Source organism: Urocitellus parryii, chromosome 4, assembly GCF_045843805.1.
Source record: "Urocitellus parryii isolate mUroPar1 chromosome 4, mUroPar1.hap1, whole genome shotgun sequence".
Classification (NCBI taxonomy): Eukaryota; Metazoa; Chordata; class Mammalia; order Rodentia; family Sciuridae; genus Urocitellus; species Urocitellus parryii.
Genome location: NC_135534.1, coordinates 63,127,181 through 63,149,302, shown reverse-complemented (window position 1 = coordinate 63,149,302; position 22,122 = coordinate 63,127,181). Strand labels below are relative to the sequence as shown.

Below are 22,122 nucleotides of genomic sequence, written 5' to 3'. Positions count from 1 at the left end.
CCCGCATTCTAGTCTCGGTCTCTGTCTCTGCCTGTCCCCATCTCCAGCCCTACCTTTCTCTTGTATGTTTCAATCTTATCTCCATCTGGATACCTCTATCTGTCTCTCTGTCCCCTGTCTCTGTCATGGTTCCTGCCCCTTTCTCTCCCGGTCTGCGTCTCTGCCTCCTCTCTTTACCCTCATCCCTCCCCGTCCGCGTCCCAGGCTCCATCTCTTTCCCGTCCTTGCCTCCATCCCCCCTTCGGGGCAGCCTCCGCAGTTCCCGCCGGGATGGGACCGCGCTGGGGGCGGGACTGAGGGGCCGGCCAGATCTGACTAACTCGGTTATTGAGGCGAATTGAATTAACTTCTTCACACTGAGGCCGCAGGGCCTGCCTCCCCTGCTTCTGCAGGGCCGCAGGTGGGGAGGCCCAGGAAAGAGGTCGGTACCCCCTGACTTGGCACGATGTGTAGAGACCGAAGGTCTGGGCCGGATTGGGACAGGATGGGGACTCTGGTGATGGGGTCCCATGCAGCCCCACCCGGCACCTCTGGAGTCCTAAGAGGCTGCAGAGACTCTTTGGGGTGGGGGTCGGGGTAAATAGGGGCGGGGTCTGGGATGCCCAGGCCCCGCCCCGCGGAGCTCGCCCCGCCCCGCCCCCTCCGCGGGGTCCTGCGCGTTAAAAGGCGCGCGGACCCGCCAGCTGCACTTGCGTTGCACCCGGGCAGAGTGCGGCCGCGACGGGGCGGGCGGGCTTTGAGTTCCCAGAGCCGGCCTCCAGTCCTTGGCGTCTGGCGCTCGAACCTCCATCCCGACCTCCACCTGGCCCGGGACCCCGACCCCGACCCGGCCCGGCCCCCGCCCCCGCCCCCTCCGGGTCCATGGACTACTCCTACCTCAATTCGTACGACTCGTGCGTGGCGGCCATGGAGGCGTCCGCCTACGGCGACTTCGGCGCCTGCAGCCAGCCTGGCGGCTTCCAGTACAGCCCCTTGCGGCCTGCCTTCCCCACAGCGGGGCCACCTTGCCCCGCGCTCGGCTCCTCCAACTGCGCGCTTGGCGCCCTACGCGACCACCAGCCCGCGCCCTACTCGGCAGGTGAGCTCAGCCCGACCCAACCCTTTCTCCAAATCCTGAAGAACCCGCAGTCCATGACCTACTCGTCAAGCAAATGCCACTGCCTCCCACAGACTTCCCCTTCCCTGCCCTGGACAGACCCTCCAACGCCCCGTGAGACCCTCAGTAATACCAGGTTCCTCTCGGCAGGGATGAACCCCACCCTAACGCCCCTCTCGGTCCTCTTCCTCGCTGCCAAATCTCTTCGGATCAAAGAAATAGCTCCGTGCCCCTTACCAGGCCCTCCCCTCCCCACCTGCAAAAGCTGACCACCAAACGTCTCCATCCACTGTATCCCTGTAAGAGGCTCCCAGTTCAGTCCGCTCAGATCCCCATCTTTATCACCCCTGCCCCACGGTGTTGCGCGACCCCCAACAAGGACTCCTGAGGCAGCTAGCTGTCCAGATAGGAATCTTCCTAGAGCCATAGCACCATCAGATTCCTCCTGCCCTCTCTTAGACCCATCCTGCTCTGGCCCAGACATTCTGCATCACCAAAATCTATTCCCCTAGCCACAAACGGGGGGGGGGTCATTAAGCCACTTTTATTTCCCCTCTCCCCCACCCCAGATTCTCCCAGCTAGAGTCCTACAGAACCCCAGGAGCCCCTCCTGCACTCCCAAGCCCTTTGATCCAATCTCTCTCTGAACCCTCAACCTCACTGAGCTTTCCAGACATTCCTATTTTTTCAGTTAGAGTCCCAGCCTGCCCCACCCAGTCTTATTTTTTTGCCTCCTGGGAAGACCACCAGGGACCCAAATAGAAGACTGGAGCCTGAGGCAGGGGTGAATAAGTACCAGGATTGGGGAAAATAAGAACCAAGGAGATGCCATCAGAGACTAGAACGAGGATGGGGAGATTGGTACAGTGGGCCAGATGAGGATGATCGGGATGATGAGGACAGGAAATGGGCAGATGGGCTCCAGAAAGATGAAGATCTGAGACTGGGACAATGGGGATTAGGCATAGAGAGATGAGAACATAAATGGGGAGATTGGGGATGATTGGAGATGGAGATAAGAACCAGGGGATGGTATCAGGAATTGTGGGAGACAGACCAAAAGGGATTGGAAACAGAGATGACAAAGATGGGGATGGGAATGGGGTGTTGGAGATAAGGATTAGGGAAAATGGGGACCGGGAGAAATGGAACAAAAATGGAGATTGGGGACCCCCAGGAATATATAGAGAACTAAACCAGAGTTGGAGTCAGGGATGCAGAGATACTGTCTATGGGGCAGTAGAGACTGGGATGGAGTATAGAAAGAGTGAGGGAGACAGGATTTAGGGAATATGGGACACAGAGACTGTGAGGAAGAACAGCAAAGATAGAGGAACTTGAGTGGAAAAAAATAATCACCCTTTTTAATGGGTACAGAAGAGTGTCACAAAAGGGGAAAGTTGAGGGTTTCCCATGGAGGAGGATGAAGATGAGGAAGAAGAGAGGGGGATACCTGGAGAAGAATGGAGACCAAAGATGTGAGTGAGGCAGGGCTAAGGAAATGAACCCTGGAACGAACGGGAGAGATGGGTTTGAGGGATAGAAGAAACCAAATCTGTACACAGAAGAGCGCCAGTATCAGAGTGAAGTAGACCTGGCAGGAGAGTCTCAGTGACAGAGTCAAGGCCCAAGACTGGCTAGTGGGGAGTCCCAGAAAGCAGAGAGCTGCCAGATATCCAGGGCCAGTGTGGACAGAGAAGAACTTGAAGTCAGAGAAGCCGACCAGCTGAGAAACAGATACACTGATACACTGTTGGAAGGGTCAGAGAGGAGTGAAATGGTGTCCAGATCTAACTGACAGGTCGATGGGCCTTGACTGGAGGAAGGAATTCTGGTTTGGTTCCAAGCAGCTCTTGAACCCCAGGTGTCCTTGATCTGAGTTCCTCTTCACCCCCCACCTCCATCGACCAATAGGGACACTTGACCCGAGATTACAAGGATGAAACCGAGGGGACAGACTAGGGCCGGGGGCGGTGGCAGGATTCCTTCTAGGGCAGGACTGAGCTTGGCCTCTCACCGCCCCCCTACACCCTCGTTGCCCCTGCCCTCCTGCACACACCCGCAGTGCCCTACAAGTTCTTCCCGGAGCCGTCCGGCCTGCACGAGAAGCGCAAGCAGCGGCGCATCCGCACCACGTTCACTAGCGCGCAGCTCAAGGAGTTGGAGCGCGTCTTCGCCGAGACCCACTACCCCGACATTTACACGCGCGAGGAGCTGGCGCTCAAGATCGATCTTACTGAGGCTCGTGTGCAGGTGCGTATATGCACGTGTGTGTGCGCGCGTGTTCTTGTGGAGGGAGTGCGGGAGATTAGTATTGAACCCTTAGGGGCCAAGGATAACCGCAGCCTGGAAGCAAGGATCTAGGGCCAGTGACCAGGGTACTGCCTGGGTGTGGTTGGGTATCCAGGGAGGGCAGAGGGGCCAAGACTTGGAGGCTCTTGAGAAACAGGAGCTGTTTAACCCCATGTTGCTTTGCCTTCGTTTTCCCCTCAGTCTCAGCCCTATCTATGGCTGAAGGTTCAGAATTTTTAGAAGCCAGGATGCATGCTGCGAGAGGGTAGAAGGAGAACCCGTGGAGGAGCCGGGGCAGACCAGTCAGCAGTTCCAGGTGTCCTCCCCAGTGTGAAATACTGAGCTTGGGGCTGGTGCAGGGCAGAAGAGAGCCGGGCCAGGGCTTACAAATCCTGTGTGCAGATGTTCCTCTGGCCGGTTTTGACTGGAGGGTCTGAACAAAAGGTTTCCCTAGCGTCCCAACCCGCTTTTCACGGCCCTAGGACGCTCCAGACGGAATGTCCACCTTCCTAAGAGGGAATTGGGAGGCAGGGCTCAGGGTGAGGAGAGTGAAGGCAGAGCCCGGTCCAGGAGACCAAGAATACTGGGAGGCAGCGGAGTCCGCGGGTGAGCATATCCGAAGGGCAAAAACCCAAGGATCTGGAGGATGGGGCAAGTGGAGAAGAGAGTGGAGAAAACGACGGGGGACGGGTGGAGGGTCGAGAGGCCAACGCTAGGAAGGCTGTGGATCTCCCTGACTTGGTAAATAATCCGGTCAGACCTTTCTTGGCCGAGGTCTCTCTTTCCACCAATGTCTCACCTGCGTTTTGCGGTCGGGGGCTGACCTGGTGTGCTCTACGACGTCCAGGCTAACTGGCCCCTGTGCCTACAGGTCTGGTTCCAGAACCGCCGGGCCAAGTTCCGAAAACAGGAGCGAGCGGCCAGCGCCAAGGGCGCTGCAGGCGCAACGGGCGCCAAGAAGGGCGAGGCGCGCTGCTCCTCGGAGGACGACGACTCCAAGGAGTCCACGTGCAGCCCCACGCCCGACAGCACCGCGTCGCTGCCACCACCGCCGGCGCCCAGCTTGGCCAGCCCACGCCTGAGCCCCAGCCCCCTGCCCACTGCGTTGGGCTCCGGGCCGGGGCCGGGGCCGGGACCCCAGCCGCTTAAAGGAGCGTTGTGGGCGGGCGTGGCGGGCGGTGGGGGCGGCGGGCCTGGCGCGGGAGCGGCTGAGCTACTCAAAGCCTGGCAGCCGGCGGAGCCCGGGCCTGGGCCCTTCTCGGGAGTTCTGTCCTCTTTTCACCGGAAACCCGGCCCCGCCCTGAAGACCAATCTCTTCTAGCCGCGGGTCTTTGGAGGCTCCGAGCCTGCCCCCAGCGGCAACCCTTGCCCCTCCGGGACCCAACGGAGACCCTCCCTATCCTGTCCCCACTCCCCTACAGTGTCTGACCCCCTAGATGTGCCCTCCCCAGCTTTAGAAACCAAGTCCGGGCCACTCTCGTTCTCGCCCACTCGCACCAGGCAGTCCAGAGTATTTTTCATTGGGAACCCTTAGAGGAGAGCCGAGGACCCCTTCTAAGCTTGGCTTTCTCTGGAGATCAAATAACGCCTCCTCCTAACAAGAGTCCCTACGGACAAACGCTGCCCACTCTTTGGATCTGCCGGGTCACTCCTAACCTTGGTGACCATGAGTGCCTGCTGCCCTATCCTTAGACCCACCTGCACTGACCCCACCGGTGCAAAGTCTGGTTTAGCTGGGATAATCAGCCCCCTGAAGGGTCCCACAGCCAATTCGCTCCTTAAGCGTCCCCTCTCATCCCTGGCGGGTCCCTGGCGGAGGGTGGACCTATTGGGGGCGGGGGAGGGACGGGGCTGTCTGGGAAAAGGGACTAAGGGGTTTCCTTTTTCCTAATTTTGTTGCTCTTTTTCTTTGAAAAACTTGTAATTTATTGAGGTGATTTTGCTCAATCCAAATAAAACTTAATTTATTGAAGACATCAACACTGGCAACCCTTCTGAGGGTGCAGAGTAAGACTAGGCTGCTTGCAAGAACCCTGACCCCGTTGCGGTTGAAGCCAGCAAGGGGCCCTCTCTCTCTCTTCACGGCCACCACGCATTTCTAGCGCAGGGTGTTACAGACCAGGAGACTTGAGAACTAAGCAAACTAGCACTTTATGGTCGAGGTCCTGCCCCCCGCCACCACCCATAATAATAAAGTGCCCTCCCTCCCCAAACCCACACATAGAAGTTTAAATAAACCCCAGCCCGATCCTCGAGCTCTTCCTTCATTTCCGGACGGATGCCCCTGCAGAAGTTAGGGGGAGGTCCCACCTGTGGGTCAGGCTGGGGGGAGGGCAGCAGAAAACAGTGATGAAAGTTGGGGCCCAGATGTATACAACTATACCCCATTTGCACCCCTGGGGCTGAGAAGAGGGGTCTAGAAAAACAGGACTGCACACTGCAGGCTACAGACCTCTGCAGCCCTGGGTCTAAAAGGGAGGGGCAGGATGTCCTAATTAGGGCATTCCAAATGACTGGGCAGTGGGGAATGTGGATTCCCCAATAAATAGGCAGAAAGGTATTGCCCCACCCCCTCAGAATTTTCTAGCCAGGGGCTAGCTATTCCAGGCCTTCGTAGCAGGGGAGAGGCGCTGAGTCGCGGCTTTGCCGAGCCTCCGCTGTCACTTGCTGAGCTGCAATGTGTCCAGAAGGAGGCGCTTGTGAGCAGGGTCCTGCACCCCAGCCTCCTCCAGGTCTTCCTCTGTGATGTCACTGTGGGGGCAAGAAAGGCTAGGACCTGGGATAGAGGGTCCTAGAGGGCCCACAGCTCTACCCCCAGGGACAGACACCCACCCTATCCGGCTCTAGCCCCGCCCCCACCTGAGAAACTCCAGGTCGTCCCAGCCATTGTGCACCAGGCCCTCCTCATAGCGCTCTAAGCCGATGGCCCGCAGCCAGGCACCCATACCTGCCTCACTCAGGCCGCCGGCCCGCCCGACCTGCGGGCACGGTGCCTGATGAAATAGGGCAAGTTAAGGGGAGTACTGAGAGTGCACCCCCAGAAAAACCTTCAAGACAGCCACATTCTACCCGGGAAAGGGGGGCAAAATCTGGGTCTGATTTACGTGTCCCCCAACCCTCCAGTACTCAGCTCAGGACAGAGGGGAAACCAGTGCATGCTGCATAGTGGAGGGAAAAGACACCATAGTGATGGGCAGGCACACTCTTTCAGGTACCGACAACCAGCCCTGGTCCACACACCTCCTCCGCTAGGTCCTCTTGGATGCTCTCCCGGATGCGGGGTGGAGGGAAGCTGAGGGGCCGGCCATAGTCGGAGGGCAGTCCACGGGGTGGCTGCAACTCCAAAGGGCTTGGGAGAAGCGCTGAGCGTCCAGGCCCAGCAGGAGCATAATCCACCTCACTTAGAGTCTTGGCCATCTGCAGTACTGAGCAGGACCGGTCATCCCCACTTGCTACCTCCCCTAGGAAAGTGCTGGCAGATGAGGGGCCTGGGGGTAGTGGGGGCCTTGGATGGGCCTTGGGAGGTGGTGGGCCTCGGCCCTCACCTCCACTGCGTCCCCGGACCCCTGGTACTGACAAAGGATCCAGGTTGGGGGTCAGGAAAATGGCTGAGTCTGGCAGTGGTGGAGGTGGAAAATCTGGAGGGGGCAGAGTACCCCCAGAGTCTTCATCTGATGAACTCCCCTCTCCCACCCGAGGGGGCCGGTGGCGTCCAAGCTGTGGAGCAGGCACTGTGATGGCAACTTTGTTCTTTGTGGTAGGTGGGACAGGAGCCCTGGCAGGTGAGGGTGGCTCCAGGGGCAGCAGCTGGTGTGGGACCCCTTCAAGGACGTAGTAGGCAGGATTATTGAAGCTGTTCTTGGGTGCGGGGGCCACTACCCCTTCCAGCTCAGGAGCCCCCTCTGGCTTCAACCTGGGTTTAGGAGCAGGATAACTTAGTCAGGACCCAGAAACCCAATGGTGCCATGGGGGAACTGGCAAAAGATGACGACATTGAGCATATCACTTACCCTCTACTGCCCTGGGTTTCATCATCTCTAAATTTGGAAGTAAATGAGGTGTTGAAGGCATAACCCTAGACTGCCTTGCTCACTTGTTCAGATTCTTAGATCTTTTATGACTTTGTAACTGTGGAAACTGAACTCAAATGATAACAACAGAGATGTCAGAAGACAAGGCAGTAAAAGGCCTCTGATGAGAATGACCAATGAAACTTTGAAAGAGCTGCTGAAGCCTCTGTAGTTAACCTACTGTGGAATCTCACTCAGGTATTCAGGCTGGTTTTACTCAAGCTGGAGAATAAAACCAAGGTGACTGAAAATAACTGGAGATGAGAGAAAAAGAACCAAACTGAACCTAGGAGTTTTACGTACCTTCAAGCAATGACTAGGTACCATTAAAAAGCAAGTCTATGTTGTCATGTATAACAAATTAGAACAAATTAAAAAAAAAATTTTTTTAAAGCAAGGCTGGCTGGCTACTGGGGAACAAAACTGACCAAATTATATTGTTATATTGTGTGCATGTATAAATACATAACAATGAATTCCACTACTATGCATAATTATAATATAATATATAATATAATAATAATATATTATAATTATGCATAGTAGTAGAAAAAGGGACTGGAGTTGTGGCTCAGTGGTAGAGTGCTCACCTAGCTCGTACAAGGTGCTGAATTCGATACTCAGCACCACATAAAAACAAATAAATAAAGTTATTGTGTCCAACTACAATATATATATTATATATATATTATATATATATATATATATATTTTTTTTTAATAGGAAAAAAAGGGCTAAGGTTATAGTTCATGGTAAAGTACTTGCCTAGTATGTGCAAGGTCCTGGGTTCAAATCTTCACATTGCAAAAATAGAAAAGAGGCCCTAAGCAACTTAGTGAGACCCTATCTCAAAATAAAAAATAAGGGCTGGGGGTATGCCTGGGGGTGTGGTTGAGTGGTCAAATGCCCCTGGGTTCAATCCCTAGTACCAGGGGGGGGAAAAAAAGGGCAAGAAAGAAAGCTAGCCTGATTTTCCCTAAGTATGACCCACAGACTACTAGTTATCCAGGCGTTAGAAGTTATTATGTGGGGTTTGTTTTTTGTTTGTTTGTTTGTGCTTATATAGGACTTTGTGCATGCAAGGCAAGCACTCTACCAACTGAGCTATATCCCCTAGAAGTTATTATGTGGAAAAGAAGTATCCTCACCCATTAAGTTTAGGAAACTATATTAAAAAGAATTGGAAAGAGTTTTCCTTCCTGTCCACGTGCTTGTAGCATTTACTAATACTAATGTGCACTGGAAATATCTAAGAAAAAAATCTAGCAAAAAGTATTTCCAAATTCACTTGACCACACACCTTTCTCCAGTGAAGCCTTGTGTAGGATAGGGCCCCATAACATGCACCCTGAGAAATCCCTTGCTGAACCCTGTTCCTTCTCCAAACTGAAGGCTTGAGCTGTGTCTGATTACACAGACAGAACTATTCTAAAAACAATTATTTTCTTTTTTTTAATATTTTCTTTAGTTGTAGATGAACACAATATCTTATTTTACTTATTTTTATGGGTGCTGAGGATCGAACCCAGAGCCTCACACATGCTAGACAAGTGTTCTACCACTAAGCTACAGCCCCAGCCCCTCTAAAAACAATTTCTATGTCACTTTTAAGGGAAAACTGAGAGGACAGGCTGCCTATGCTCCCTCTGACTCACAGCCATACCTTCAGGATGCCATACCTTCAGAAGCCATACTTCTGCCCATGGAATGGCAGAGCAACCGAACAGCAGAGAATCCCCAGATTGGCCCAGAGAGCCAATCATAGTAATGGATAGAGTGGGTGGGGAGAGATAACAGATTCCTCCTCTTACCTGGGGTTCAAGGGCTCCTCCCTGGGAGCTGCTCGGGGCGGGGCTGGGGGCCTCCCAGTTGGCGGTGGTTTCTCTGGCTCTTCAAATAACTTGGACAACGGGCTGGAGCCTTCTGTGGAGGCTGGCTTGCGGCTCCCTGACCTGCCAGGGAGAGATGAGTGGGGCCCTCCAGCAGCCCCCAGATACCCCCTCAGGTGACACCCAACATAGTCCTAGCTCACCTGGATTCTTGGCTGCCTCGGGACACAGACGGGCCTTTGCTCTTTGCTCCAGCCTCATCCTTATCAATGCTGATCCACTCTGAGGGTATAGGGAAGGGAGGCTCAGAGGGGATCTGGGACCCTAGATCCCAGAAAAACCATCTAGGTCTGCCAGCCCCTTCCAGCAGGACCACTCCCATGACTGTAGAACCTCAAGCATCCCAGGATTCCATCCACCCTGGGTCCTCCCCTCCTATAGCTGCCCACACCCTTCCCAATGGAACCCCCACCGTAGAGCCGCTCACGGGTGCCCAGGCGTTCCGTGGGCACCCGCACCTTCATGGAGCCACGGATATTGCCTGTCTCCTCGCCGCGATGGGACAGGAAGGTCAGAAACTGCTGGGCTGTGCTGCCAATCATGGATTTGAGTGCAACCACACATTCCCCTGAAGGGCAGACGGGACAGACCTGATTATCAAAACTTCCTAGGGCCTGCCTGACTTCTTATATCCCTCAGCTACCCTGACTCCTCACCATAGGATTCATAGCCATCCATGGACTTGACTGTGAGCAGAAGGTGCTGATCTTGCAGGTACTCAATGTCAGCCAGAATGGGCTTGAGCTGGGGAACAGAAAGGCTGGATATGGAACAAAGTCTCAACCACCCTTGGACCCCTCCCACATGCTGGCCCTGATACAACTCACCCTGCCCTCAGGCTTATTCATGCTCACTCATACCTAGCTCTTAAGGAAAGCTCTCAGATCTGTAATGGGCCTTTCATCACTTAACATCACTGTATTAATTAATTTTCTGCATCCTCAACGGCCTGACATTTAGCAGAGTCTCAAGAACTGTTTATGGAACAAATGAATGAACAATCTACAACTTGGTTCTATAACCCTAGATAAAGCAAATGCTCTTATCCTCTCTTGCCCAGCCCTCCCATGCACACTGCCAGCCCCAGCCTCCCTCCCAGGCAACCTCCCCTAGGATTCTGCCTCACTCTTCTCTGTGCCCTCGTCCACTGGCCTAGGCCCTGCCTGCAGCCTCACCGTGGGCAGCTGGCGTGAAGACCACTGCACTTTGAGGAAGTTGATGTTGTCACTGCTTTGGGCATCATTCTCAAAGCTCTTCTTGTACTCTGGGGTGGGAGTGGGGAAAACCAACTGAGAACCACCTTCCAGTTTCCCTTCCCCCCAAGCTGAAGGCAGGTCTGGGCAGCTCTGGCCTCCCATCCCTCCTGGCCTACACCCAGCCGTGGGCCCTGTCTCTGACCCTCCAGGCAAGTGGAATAGAACTCAATGAAGAACTTGGTGCGGCTGGCTGTCTTCACAATGGCCTCGATGCTCTCAAACTCAATGTAGGCCTGGTCTGAAGTCTTCGAGAGCCCTAGGGGACAAGGAAGTAAATTGTAGACAGAAGGGCCAAGAGGGTATAAGAGGATCACAGAAAGAATGAGACAGAAAGGCTGAGCCCCGGAACAGGGAATTAGGGGCCTTGGCAGAGCAAGAGGCAAGGCCAATAGGTGCCTTTCAATCCTAACCTACCAACAGATAGACCCCAAAACCCAGACCCTGGACCAAAGCAAAAAGAACCAAAGGATGAAAAACTCCTGTCAAAGGGAGCTAGAGACAAGAATGCCTATGGGCTGGCTTGCCAACAAAATTTGCAGGCTCACATGTGACCCTGCAGATACAGACAAATGTGTATAACTGACCACTCAGGGCTGGCATCTCTCATGAGGACCTGGGCACCCAGACACCCTCACATATCACCCATTCAGAAACACTCCTACACTCACATTTACACACAAACACACACATAGGCTTGTGTACAATCCATCTGCACACATCCCCAGGTCACTACCTACACCCACCCAACACTGCCACATCTACAACCACATTCAGAATAGTCACCTTTCTTGGAGATGAACTGAGAGGTAACTCCAACCTCAAATGTCCCAAACACAGGGGAATGGTCGCTGGTGACAATGTCATCAGTGCAACCTGGGTGGGAGAATAGGAATGGGGACTCAAGGGAAACTTCCCTACTCTCTGTTCCCACCTCCTGAAACTAGGGATGAGTCAGGACAGTGACCACCCAAGACCTCCCATCACCCTGTCTGGGAGGCTCTGACCATAGGAATTGCAGATGATGTGGGTTTCAGGGTAGGACTTCCATAGAATCCGGTCACACCATGAGGGAACGTTGGTCCGGACCTGGGGCAGGGGACAGTAGTGTGGTCAGAGATGACAGCTGGGAGTTTCTCAGCATGGGCTCCACTCAGAGCTGATGAGACCCCCCCCCCATTTCTGTTACACTGGGTCCCACCTTCCTCCGTGGATCCCCACAATACCCAGAAACACCCCCAAAGGCCTCAGGAAGGCCAGGTAAGCTGCAATGATAACTACAGAGGCCCAAGACCCTTGATCTCCCACGTGCTCCTGATTCACTGCAATCTTGGAGGGTCCTCGTGCCATTTTTTTTCACTCACTCCAGTTGGCTTTTGCTTGTGCCAGGCATATGTGTCCCGGGAACCCCGCTCATAGCGGTAAGTGGGTGGAAAAGAGATCTCCTCCTCACCTAAGGAAGCAGGGCACAGATGGGACTCAGGGCCCTGAAAACCCAGGAATGTCCCAAGCCCCCAGGTCCCCAGGCCCACCTACTGGATCCCTACTCACTGAACCGAAGGAAAACCTTGTGCTTCTCCCGCTCCAAGTTGAGCTGGTCTACCCGGAGCAGAGGCTCAAACTCTTTCCTGCTGATGTAGTTCAGTATCTCCTGGGGTGGGGGACAGAGAGGCTGAAGGTATGTCTCTTGAGCAGAGCTGGTGACAGCTCTCGAGCCCCTAGCCTCCCTACAGCCATAGGCAGGGCCCCTGCTGGAACCTGGATATCCATGTCCAGGCGATAGTTGAGGTCCCCAAACCAGAAGAGGTGAGTGAAACGCAGAGAGATGTCAAATGCACTGAGCTGCCGGTCACCCAGCGAGAGCAGCCTCAGGATGTCCAGATAGTTCTGGTTCCGCCTATAGTAAGGAGCCAGGATCAGGTCCCCAGGGTCAGGAATGAGAGATGGGCATAAAGGCAGGAAGACTCTGGGGTCACGGATACCATAGGGATCAATTCCCTGGGGCCAGAGGGAGAAGCTAAGTATAAGGTCAGTTTTAGGACTAGACCAGGAAGTCTTCAGCTGGGATACAGGAGAAGGGGGTCTCTGGGGATAGGGATGTGGGAGAAGGAAAGAGTTTCATGTGACTAGAGGATGTAGGCAAGACTATGGGGAAGCTGTTACATGGGGCCCACCTCCCTCAAGAGTATGGGGAAGGTGCCCTCACCGGGCAGTCTTCTCATTTCCCGAGGTGAGATGGCAATTCACAAAGCCAAATGAGGTGCCATTGAACATGAAGGAGACACCCACGGCTCCCTTGTTCCCTGTGAGGGAAACGGAAGAGGAAGGCCTGATCACCCACAGAGGACTACCAACTCTCCCCTCTATCCCTCAAAGCAGCAATGAGAGGATGCTTCCTACCCCAATCCTCAGGTGCTTTGAGGCAGACAGCCCCTGAACGCACACCCACACCTTCCCTGGGGATCCTTCTCGGGGGCCTGCAGTCTATCTGGATGGCCTGACTCTGTCTGTGTGAGCAGAGCCCCTGGAATCACAAGAGATCCCAAGAGTGCAACAGAAAGGTCCTGTAGGTTCTCAGAAGAATCTATCTTGCAAGAGCCCTGGACTGCTAATCAGAAGACCTGAGCACTATGCCTAGCTCCCCTACTTATTTGCTGAGTGACCTTGGAATTCAACCACTGTGGGTTTGAATTTTATCATCTATGAAATGGGGGAGACTCTGGGCTGGAGAGGAGGCATGAAGCATGAACACAGGGACCCCACCACTTCAGGAACCTGCCTGCCCTGCTCACCCAGGGTGTTGGCGATGCCAGTTTTCACACTGGATGTACTGACATGGCTGATGCGGTTCTCATGCTCTGGCTTGACGAGCACAGCCACCTTGATGTTCCACAGCGACTGCATGGCAATCTAGGTAGAGGGTGTGGAGTCACCCTTATCCTGGGCTGGGACCCTGTCCACATTCTCCCTGCCCTGGCATCTTGTCAGTCATGGGAAAGGAAGACCTCCTACCCTTTCCTGAAGGACCAAAGAGAAATGGGCCTCCCATGACATGAAGGACTCATATGAGACCTCCCAAAGGATATGCCCAAGGCCAGAGGAAAAATCAGAGAGCTGCATTCCCCAGGGTGCCCATGAAGTCAAGCAGGAAAAGTCTGGGGTGGTGTATGAAGACAGGGGACTAACAAGATAACCCCCTCACCGGGCGGTAATCCAAATCTGTAAGCTCCTTGAGGCCCCCACGCAGCAGGTCCAGCCACTCTCGGTCACCCACTGAGTTCTCCTGGGTCCCAAAGACATAGATGTCATGGGGTATGGTCACTGTGACCTCATCTAGGGTCTTCCCCAGACCCTTTGATGTGAACCAAGATGTCACATTTTTTGGAGGTGGCACACTTCCTGAAGATGGAGGGGATGAGGCAGTGGGTGGGAGGGTCAGGCCCCTGCCCTGGGGCCATTCCCCTCTCCCATCCCGGTCCCAGCCTGGGCCTGACCCATGTTCCAGGTGCCTATGAAGACAGAGATCATATCAGGCTCATCTTGCTTGGAGTGCTTATTCTTCATGAGCTGCAGTAGCTGGCAGAAGGCTTCTCGCTTCTGGGGGAACAGTAGTCAGTCAAGGAAAAATAGGCAGCCAGGAACCCCCTTCCCACAAGGATACTCCACTAGATGGTAAATACCATGAGAGAAGGTCATTGTCTGGTTGCCCACTGTACATCCACTGCTCAAGAATGTAACAGGTGCTAAGTAAATGTTCACTGAAATTTGAATCATCCCTCAGGCCACCTATTCTTAATAACCTCTCTACCATGTCAGGCCCACCCCTGCCAGGAGGGATGACATGCCCACACCATGTGTTCCCTCTCTTCCTACCCAATGGGAGACACCCATCTGGAGACCCCAGCATCCCCCAATGTACTGGCCCTGCATGCCACTCACCCGGGCACTGACGAAAATGAAGTCCTTGCGCTGGGTCCGGTCCTTCTCCTTTTCAAACACAACACCCAGCTTGTTCTGGACACGCTGGGACTTAATGAGCTGGCGGACTAGGAGACAGAAGACAGGTCACACAAGCCTGTGCCCTCCAGGCCAAGGGCCTCACCCTACCCATCTCTCCCAGGTCTTGCCCTGGCTCACTTCGGTCATGTGTGAAGGTCGTCCAGTCCTCCTGGGAGTCCCGCTGTCTCCGAAGCAGCACTAGCCGCCCACCTTCCACATCCACGCTCAGTGTAAACTTCTGTGACTTTCCAATCTTGGTCAGGTCACCCAAGGTAACATCCAGCTTCACCTGCAAGACAGGAAATAGAGAGGCTGCTGATAAGACCTTGAGGAAGGCAGCATCTCCTTCACCTTCAACTGCCCCTTGACCCATGAGGCCCTCCACCTGCCATGTACCTCAAAGGCCTGCACAGGTATGGTCTTGGCCTTACGTATAGATGGCTGCAGAGAAACTGGAGGTGCCGTGGAACTCATGTCCTGTAGTGCCTTCAGGGCCTGGAGGGGCCAAGGGCAAGGTGAGGTTGGGGGCATACTCAGGGCTAAGGCAGAGAGGGGTATGGCTAATGCTGGGGTCAGGGCTAAGTTATAGCTTCAAAGTTGAGATCGGGGCTCAGCCAAGGAGAGTGGTCAGCAATTCAAAGGTCAGGGAGTAGAGGGGAATCAGCATACCTTCTTCTGGATGCCTGACAGGAAGTCCTTTAGCACTGACAACTTCAGTACCAGGTTCTCTAGTTCCTGTTCCCCAGTCTGTGATGGGTTCTGCTGGGAGAAAGAATAAGGCTTGTAGATGAAGCCCTTTAGGCTGAAGCCCCCAATCAACTCCAGAACTGAGCCCAGCTCCCAGGGCCTCCCTACAATCTCACCTGCTGCTGTAAAAGGCGAGTCACCATGGGCGAGCTCTGCTGGTCAAACACCTTGGACAGGATCTCCAGACCCGACAGGACCTTGTCCACCTCACTAGGGGAAACACCATTTTAGAATTCCCCACCCCAAGCTAAAGCTCATGGAAGCTGAGGGTGGTGCTTTCTCCTTCAGCTTGAGGACACAAGGGGACAGGTGAGGAAATCAGGAGACAGTGGCTGGTTCACTGTTAAGGGTAAGAGTGTGGTGCAGACGATCAGGTGTGCAGTACCTGTGCAGTCTCCGGCAGGAGGTGGCAAGAGTGCGGGTGAGGTGGGGCAGGTTGCTGGCTCCGCCCCGCACAGCCTCCAGGTCCAGCCCATAGCTGCCCTTCAGATACTCATGGGAAATGGTGCTCAGCCCATTGGGAGCGCTTCAGAGAGAGGTTAAAAGTTGGTAGAGGTCCTGCTGACACTGTTCCAGCTACCCTACACCTTGTCCCTACAGAAGGTGGTACTAGTGGCAGAATAGAACAGGTCAGGGCTGAGATGAGATGGGTGCCCCAGGGGGCTCAGGTGGTCTTCTCACCTCTCATGAAAGAGAAAGAATTTCCTGCAGAGAGGTTGTGTGTGGGAGGTGGGGCATCTCACCTCTCAGCAGCTGGAGTTGTGGGAGTCTCAGGGGCTGGCAGGGGGCTGGTAGGTCCCGCGGGGGCAGAAATGCTGGTAGAGCCAGAGCGCGGGGGCAGTGGGGGCTTTTCATCCTCCCCATCTGTGGGACAGAGGTCAATGGAGGAGCAGTTTGGGCCTTTGTCCCTCAGTGGTATATGGCAGGGAGGAAGCCATAGCTGTCAGAGACATTTCATTTCATGGAAATGAAAAGGGGGTAAAGGGAAGTGCAACACAATTACGAGAAAGGAAAGAGAGGGTTGCAAAGCGGAGATGGAAAGAACCAGGTAGAGTCAGGGAGGAGACAAGGAAGGGATGTGCACACTGCACATGAGGCTGTACCTGAGACATCACGGTCATCCGGTGGGTCTGGCTCTCTCTCCCCCTCTACAGGCAGCAGTAGGGCACACACCAGGCCCTGATTGGGCTGGGCATACAAGCCAATGAGCTCGCCCAGGGTCTGGAAGCGGCGCACAGGCACACCCTGTGAAGTCTACAGGCCAAAAAGGATGAGAGATAGGGTCAGCCAGCAGGTCCCCAAGCCACAGGAAGGATCAAGGTCAGGAGTCAGGGTCTGAGCTTCTACCTGCACAGCCAGGAAGTCTTCTCCATCAGGCAGGATGCGGTATGTGTGTACATGCTTCTGATACCTGATGGCAAGGCAAAAATCAGAACCTGAAATCCCCCAGTTGGAGTCTAATCCCAAAGCATCCCTTACTAGTCCCCCTGCTCCCTAAATGTGGTTTCCTCTAAAACCACTTGCTCAGGCTGCATAGGGTTAATGATGGGGCCAATCTACTTCCACCCTCCTAGTGCTGCCAACAAGAACTGAAATGACCAAGTCCCCCTTCCCCCCCCCCAAAACCTACATACTCCACACCCACCACAAGGCCTGGGAAGCAACAGGCAACTCTCTTGTGGACTCCACAGCTGTCTAAACACCCCCTCTGGACTGTAGTACCAGTCTGGGCCCCCCGCCAGAGTAAGAGTCCTCAGAAGCCTAGTTAGCCTATGTGTGCAGGGCAATGTGCTAACACACGTGTGAGCCTCTGTCTGTGTTTATGTTGGTGTCTGGCTCTACTGGAGTCTGTGTGTCTAGGACAGTTTCTCTGAGGAAGTACTAGAGCACCACCCTAGAGCTTTTCCCTGTTCCCCAGACAACAGGTAACTGGGATAACCAAAGGGGGCCCCCTATGGGAGACCCAGCCTCTAGGAACCCCAAGGCAAGGAGGGGCAAGAGGGGTGCTGACAGATGGTAGCAGCAGCAGCTGAGCAGGTGACAGCTGAACCAGGCACATACTCACTGGGGGATGGAAAGCTGCCTTTTGCCTCCACACCTCAGAAGGCAACCAGGCCTATGCATGTGCGGGCAGGAAAGGGCTGTTGGCCCCAGAGAGAACCAAATGCCGCAGGGCCATCCCTTTCCCCTAAGTCTGCACCTGTCAGGGGTTCTCCTGGCTGCTTGTGCTGTGTGTTAGTTTGTAGACTGTGGATCCATATTTATAACAATAATAGCAGGTATTATTATTAGCCACACTCTACAGATGAGAAAACTAAGGCTCAAAAAGGAAAAGTAATTTGCCTAAGCAAGTAAAAGGCAGAACTGGGATTTAAAATGAGAACAGAAGGAAGGGCCCATTTCCTGTCCTGCGGGTCAGACTGCCTGTAGCCTTCAGAGTAGGAGTGTGTCTTGATGTGGTATGTATATAGGTAAGCAAGTACGCATTTGTTTGGGAAGTCTAAGAAACCACCCATTTCTGATCCCTACCCAGTCTCCTGAGATTCAAGGAGCAATCAGTCAGTTGGCAAAGCCAAAGCCCCCACACATAGACAGACCCCCACTCCACCCATTCTTTCCCCTGACAATGGAGCCAGGATTTTCTCCTTACTGGGACAATAATGTTCCTCACCCAAACACAAGCTCCAGCTGTCCTCTCCCACCCAACAGCTGACCCAGCACCTGCCTCCTTCCCTTCCCTAACAAGGGATATGCCTCAGAGGGGGCTGGGAGGCAGGACTGAGGGTATTCATGGGTCTAGGCTGTCCTTTAGTCTCCCTGTACTGAGTCTCAGACTTGAGGCAAAGCAGAGACTATAGGACCCCTCATCAGTCAAGTGCCTAGGTCAGAGTTTCTCGACCTCTGCACTACTGACATTTTGGACCACATAATCCTTAGGAGGCTGTTCTGGACACTGTCACACGTTCATCAGCACGTCTGGCTACTACCTACTAGGTGACTACAGCACCAAGCCTATTGTAACAAACAAACAAAAAAATGTCTCCCTTGGGGCTGGGGATGTGGCTCAAGCGGTAAGGTGCTTGCTTGGTATGCGTCCGGCACTGGGTTCGATCCTCAGCACCACATACAATTAAAGATGTTGTGTCCGCCGAAAACTAAAATAAATAAATAAATAAATATTTTAAAAATTCTCTCTCTCTTTAAAAAAAAAAAGTCTTCCCTGGTCTAAGTCAATGTGTCCTCCCCTGTCCCCACAAAGATGTCAAAAGAACAAAAAGGAAAAGAAGGGACAAAGGGACAAGGGTAGGGGGCTCATAGGGCCAAGGAAGAACATAACTAGATCTAAACTAAACGGTCCTCACAGTTTCCCAGTCATTACTTCTCACTCCAGAGGCCCACAGAAGTCCACTTAGTGTCATACTGTGGGTCAAGGAAAAAACTACAAAACTGAAAGTACAGACTCACCCCACCCTACTATTCACAGAGCTGACAGGTACAGCCACAGGACCAGGCCCACACAGAGAACTGCCAAGTCTAGTTCCACACACAGCACTCATGGCTTAGGGCTAGAGCTGCCAGATAACTGGGGCTCAAGCCCAGAGCCAGGCACACTTACTCATTGATTCATGAAATAATGGCACAGTCTCATAAAGCCTCATCCAGCTGCCTCACCAAGTCTTCTCAACACCAACCACATCATCACCCCCAGCCATACACAGCCCTCCAGAACCCAAGCTGTGCCTCTCTTGGGAGCACTGAAAGGACCCCTAAGGATGTTGCTAGACATCCTCACACACACCCTCATCAGTCCCTCTGTCCCTAAACTGCTGCTTCTGCTTAAACTCAATCCCTTCACAAACAGATCTGCACACAACATGGACCCAAATCCTCACCTCTTCTACTTGGGCATGCCTGCAGGGGTCTGCCAAGGACTGTCTGCATTTTTCCCCATCACAATCGCCCTGGCCTGCAGAACCCCACATACTCTGACCTCAAAACCCCAGAAAGTTCCCTCACACACAGCAGGAAGGAAATGCCCCCTGTATCCTTCCTCAGCCCCAAGAGCCCTAGAATAAAGCCAAGGCCCCCCACTCTGGGGATGGAGGCGGGGCTGGTGTCCCACCACTCAATCACTAACCCCCTCCCCACTCAGGTCACACCGTCCGTATCCCAGATCCCCTCCGTGCCCCACTCACAGGACGCAGAGTGCGAAGGCCCCCGCCACGCTCTCGCTGTCTCGGACCAGGAAGCTGCCATCGCGGCCCGCCCGGGCCAGCAGCTCCTCCGCTGCAGCGCGGCTCAGGTCGCGGTGGTACCAGGCAGGAGCCGGGCTGCCCAGCGCGCCCCCGGACCCCGCGCTCCCCGGGCCGGGTGCCCCACACGCCGAAGCCATAGCCCGCGGAGGGCTCAGCACCGCCCGCGTCTGCCACCCCGCGCCATCCGCCCCGGGAAGCTCAGGGCCGACGCTGGGGCCGCGCCCGGGTCCTGGGCCTGAGGATCCGCGGGCCGGACAGAGCCAGGGATCAGGACTCCGCACTCCGCCGCGCAGGCCGCCAGATTCGCCGCGCAGCCGCCGCCGCCTGCAGCGCCGGCCTCAACTTGAAGAGAAAGAAAAGTTTGTTCAGAGACGGCGGGGGAGGGGCAGGAGCGGAGCAGGGAGTCCGGCGGCCGGCCCCCTCCCCCTCCGCTCGGCCCACTGCCCGGGCCGACCCTGCCCCCAATCTCTTCTCGAAGGGACGGTGCCTCCACAATCCCGCAGAACCTGCACCTCCCAAACCCCACAACGATCCTGCTCTTCCATCCCGAGGATGTTCAGTCCCCAAGTACCCACCGAAGTCCAAGTCTCCCCCACTCTGCTCCCGGACACTAAGGAATCCGGCACCCCCCTGAAGAATTCAGCCCTCTCAATCCTCTCAAGGAGATGACCCTTAACCCCCATAAAAGTGATTTCACCCCAAATCCTTTTCACTGGGCGCCCTGAATCGGGGAGTATCGAGGTTCTCAAAGGAACGATCCAGGACGAGCCTACCACCCCATGCTCCAAGTGAACCAGACACCCAGTTCCCGTTAAAACCAGCCCAAAGTCCACTGTACCTGTCCGTCTACAAATCCCAAGGAGGAAGTCCCTTTCATAGAGATCCGATCCCCACAAACCCCCGGACGAAGACCAGCGTCTTCGAGCCCCCCATGCGCGGCCCTCCTAGCCCAGCAAAGCCCTTCCCCCCTCTCGGCCAAGTTCCCTGGCACCACTCCCGGCACCCGCAGGCCGGCGTCTTGAGAGGACCCGCAGACCGAGACTAGGGGGATCCCCTTTCCATCTAGGACAAAGTTCCCTCAATCCACCGGCTTCCGGCCTCTCCCCAGAGGCCTCTCCGCCGCATGCAGACCCCCACCTCCGGGGCTGCTGGGGTGCCTCCTGGCCCCGGGAAGCAGCCCTGGACTCTAGGCGGCCACTTAAGATGGCCATCCGCCGCCGCCGCACCCCCCCCCCGCGCGCCTTCAGCCCCGCCCGCCGCTCCGCCCCCGCGGCTCTCCCGGGAGCCAGCGGTAGCACCCGCGCCCCGCCTCGCTGGGCCCGCGTCCGGGTCCCGGAGCCGCTCACCCGCCGAGTGACCTCCGGCGAGTCTCAGCGCCTCTCGGAGGCTCCGCTTCCCGCTCTGCAAAGTGGGGCTAATGTTATGAGGGCAGACTCGATGGGACTCTGCTTGTAAAGCACTCGGCACAGGGCCTGGCACCCAGCGGGTGCTCCCGGACTATTTTTATTATTAATTAAGGAGTAACGAAGGTGACAGCTGTGTAAACTGCAAAGCGCGCCGCAGAAGGAATGGGTATTATTAGCACCGCCCCCGCCCCAGCTACTCCTCCAAGTCAACAAACTTGTGCCTCTGAGGGCGACACGCCGAGCCCAGGGCTCCGCAGACCGGGAACCCTCGATCCTCCCACTCGCCCCCGCGCCCCCACGCCCCCTCGCCCCGTCACCCCCGGGCGGAAGGGAGACACGGCCGCCGGAAAGCGGGTGGAGCCCCTACTAGGGTCTGGCCCGCCCCTTCCCAAAAAAAGACCTAGCCGGTGGCGCCATCTCCCGGGAGTCCTCTTCCTGCCCCGCCCCTCCGTCCCCCCCGCCCCCCACCCCCCTGCTCCTTAAAGGCGCAGGCCTCCAGCCCGGCGTCCTGTGCCGCCAAGTCCTGGAAAGCTGTCAGAGCTTTACTTTAACCTGGGAGAGAACTTTCACTTTGCTAAATTGAACCTGTTGGCAGATCCCGAGTCAGTCCTAAGGCACTTTCTCTAAATCAAATATGCATTGGCTTAACCCCACTAGGACAAAGCCTGGGAAGGACAGGGGTAGCTCTATGGGGACTTTAAGACTAATACAATAACTAAGTGATCCCCGCCACCTACCCACCCCATGTTCAGATCCTACCAGGACTGCAATAACTCATCTTCCGATTTATGCCCAAGTTCCCCATCAGGCATACACTTTTTCATATGAGGGAAGGTGAGTCTGATACGAGGGGGAGAGAGACCTAGACTAGAATTTTGCACACCTGGTTTCTAATCCCAACTGGGACACCCACCTACCTGCAAGCTGTTCTCAGACAGCTACCTGGGGCCTCTTTGGAGACAAATGTGCTAGGTGTAGATAAAGACTTTCTCAAGGAGAACTGGAAAGCGAGAAACCCAGAAATAGGCTCAGGCCCAGCTCCTGAGTGCTGTGCAAAGACAGAACAACCCTCCAAGACCAGCATATCTACCGATGCTGGGAAGGGACAAAGTAC

The 22,122-nt window shown here is 55.0% G+C and overlaps 2 protein-coding genes across 11 annotated transcripts; one reads left to right on the top strand and one right to left on the bottom strand.

The window, feature by feature from the left end:
• The first annotated feature begins 861 nt into the window (after positions 1-861).
• Positions 862-4,709, top strand: Phox2a (paired like homeobox 2A). 3 transcript variants are annotated; one of them, XM_077798032.1, is made up of 6 exons: positions 862-1,078; positions 3,162-3,353; positions 3,920-3,952; positions 3,988-3,994; positions 4,147-4,162; positions 4,236-4,709. In XM_077798032.1, exons 1-6 carry the CDS (start codon positions 862-864, stop codon positions 4,707-4,709), a joined length of 939 nt encoding a protein of 312 aa, XP_077654158.1. The 3 variants fall into 3 exon arrangements, with proteins under 3 accessions (XP_077654158.1, XP_026256880.1, XP_077654160.1); XM_026401095.2 differs by lacking the exons at positions 3,920-3,952; positions 3,988-3,994; positions 4,147-4,162 and having other exon boundaries at positions 3,162-3,349; positions 4,260-4,709; XM_077798034.1 differs by lacking the exons at positions 3,920-3,952; positions 3,988-3,994; positions 4,147-4,162 and having other exon boundaries at positions 3,162-3,349.
• A 613-nt stretch (positions 4,710-5,322) lies between these two features.
• Positions 5,323-22,050, bottom strand: Inppl1 (inositol polyphosphate phosphatase like 1). 8 transcript variants are annotated; one of them, XM_077796867.1, is made up of 29 exons: positions 21,926-22,050; positions 19,543-19,944; positions 16,694-16,757; positions 16,450-16,600; positions 16,090-16,210; positions 15,732-15,872; positions 15,463-15,556; positions 15,269-15,361; positions 14,996-15,094; positions 14,738-14,888; positions 14,540-14,646; positions 14,095-14,197; positions 13,803-13,999; positions 13,393-13,510; positions 12,807-12,903; positions 12,359-12,497; positions 12,152-12,251; positions 11,965-12,053; positions 11,608-11,689; positions 11,387-11,476; positions 10,720-10,859; positions 10,523-10,636; positions 10,004-10,091; positions 9,760-9,915; positions 9,491-9,569; positions 9,270-9,410; positions 6,629-7,301; positions 6,248-6,381; positions 5,323-6,139 (listed from the first exon to the last, which is right to left on the bottom strand). In XM_077796867.1, the coding sequence occupies exons 2-29, from the start codon at positions 19,737-19,739 to the stop codon at positions 6,049-6,051; spliced, it is 3,849 nt and encodes a 1,282-aa protein (XP_077652993.1). In that variant the 5' UTR covers positions 19,740-19,944; positions 21,926-22,050; the 3' UTR covers positions 5,323-6,048. The 8 variants fall into 8 exon arrangements, with proteins under 8 accessions (XP_077652993.1, XP_026256736.2, XP_026256734.2 ...); XM_026400951.2 differs by lacking the exon at positions 21,926-22,050 and adding an exon at positions 20,949-21,268; XM_026400949.2 differs by lacking the exon at positions 21,926-22,050 and adding an exon at positions 20,740-20,826.
• Positions 22,051-22,122: the final 72 nt, after the last annotated feature.

Excerpts from the sequence above, each read along its gene's own strand:
- Inppl1 (XM_077796867.1), bottom strand. The coding sequence starts at position 19,739 with ATGGCTTCGGCGTGTGGGGCACCCGGCCCGGGGAGCGCGGGGTCCGGG. Across the intron at positions 16,211-16,449 it reads GGATGACCGTGATGTCTCAG|ATGGGGAGGATGAAAAGCCC; the intron begins GTACAGCCTCAT and ends TCTGTCCCACAG. Across the intron at positions 11,690-11,964 it reads ACAAGCAAAAGCCAACTGGA|GTCCGGACCAACGTTCCCTC; the intron begins GTGAGTGAAAAA and ends CCCCTGCCCCAG.
- Phox2a (XM_077798032.1), top strand. The coding sequence starts at position 862 with ATGGACTACTCCTACCTCAATTCGTACGACTCGTGCGTGGCGGCCATG. Across the intron at positions 1,079-3,161 it reads GCCCGCGCCCTACTCGGCAG|TGCCCTACAAGTTCTTCCCG; the intron begins GTGAGCTCAGCC and ends ACACACCCGCAG. Across the intron at positions 3,354-3,919 it reads TGAGGCTCGTGTGCAGGTGC|GGCTCAGGGTGAGGAGAGTG; the intron begins GTATATGCACGT and ends ATTGGGAGGCAG.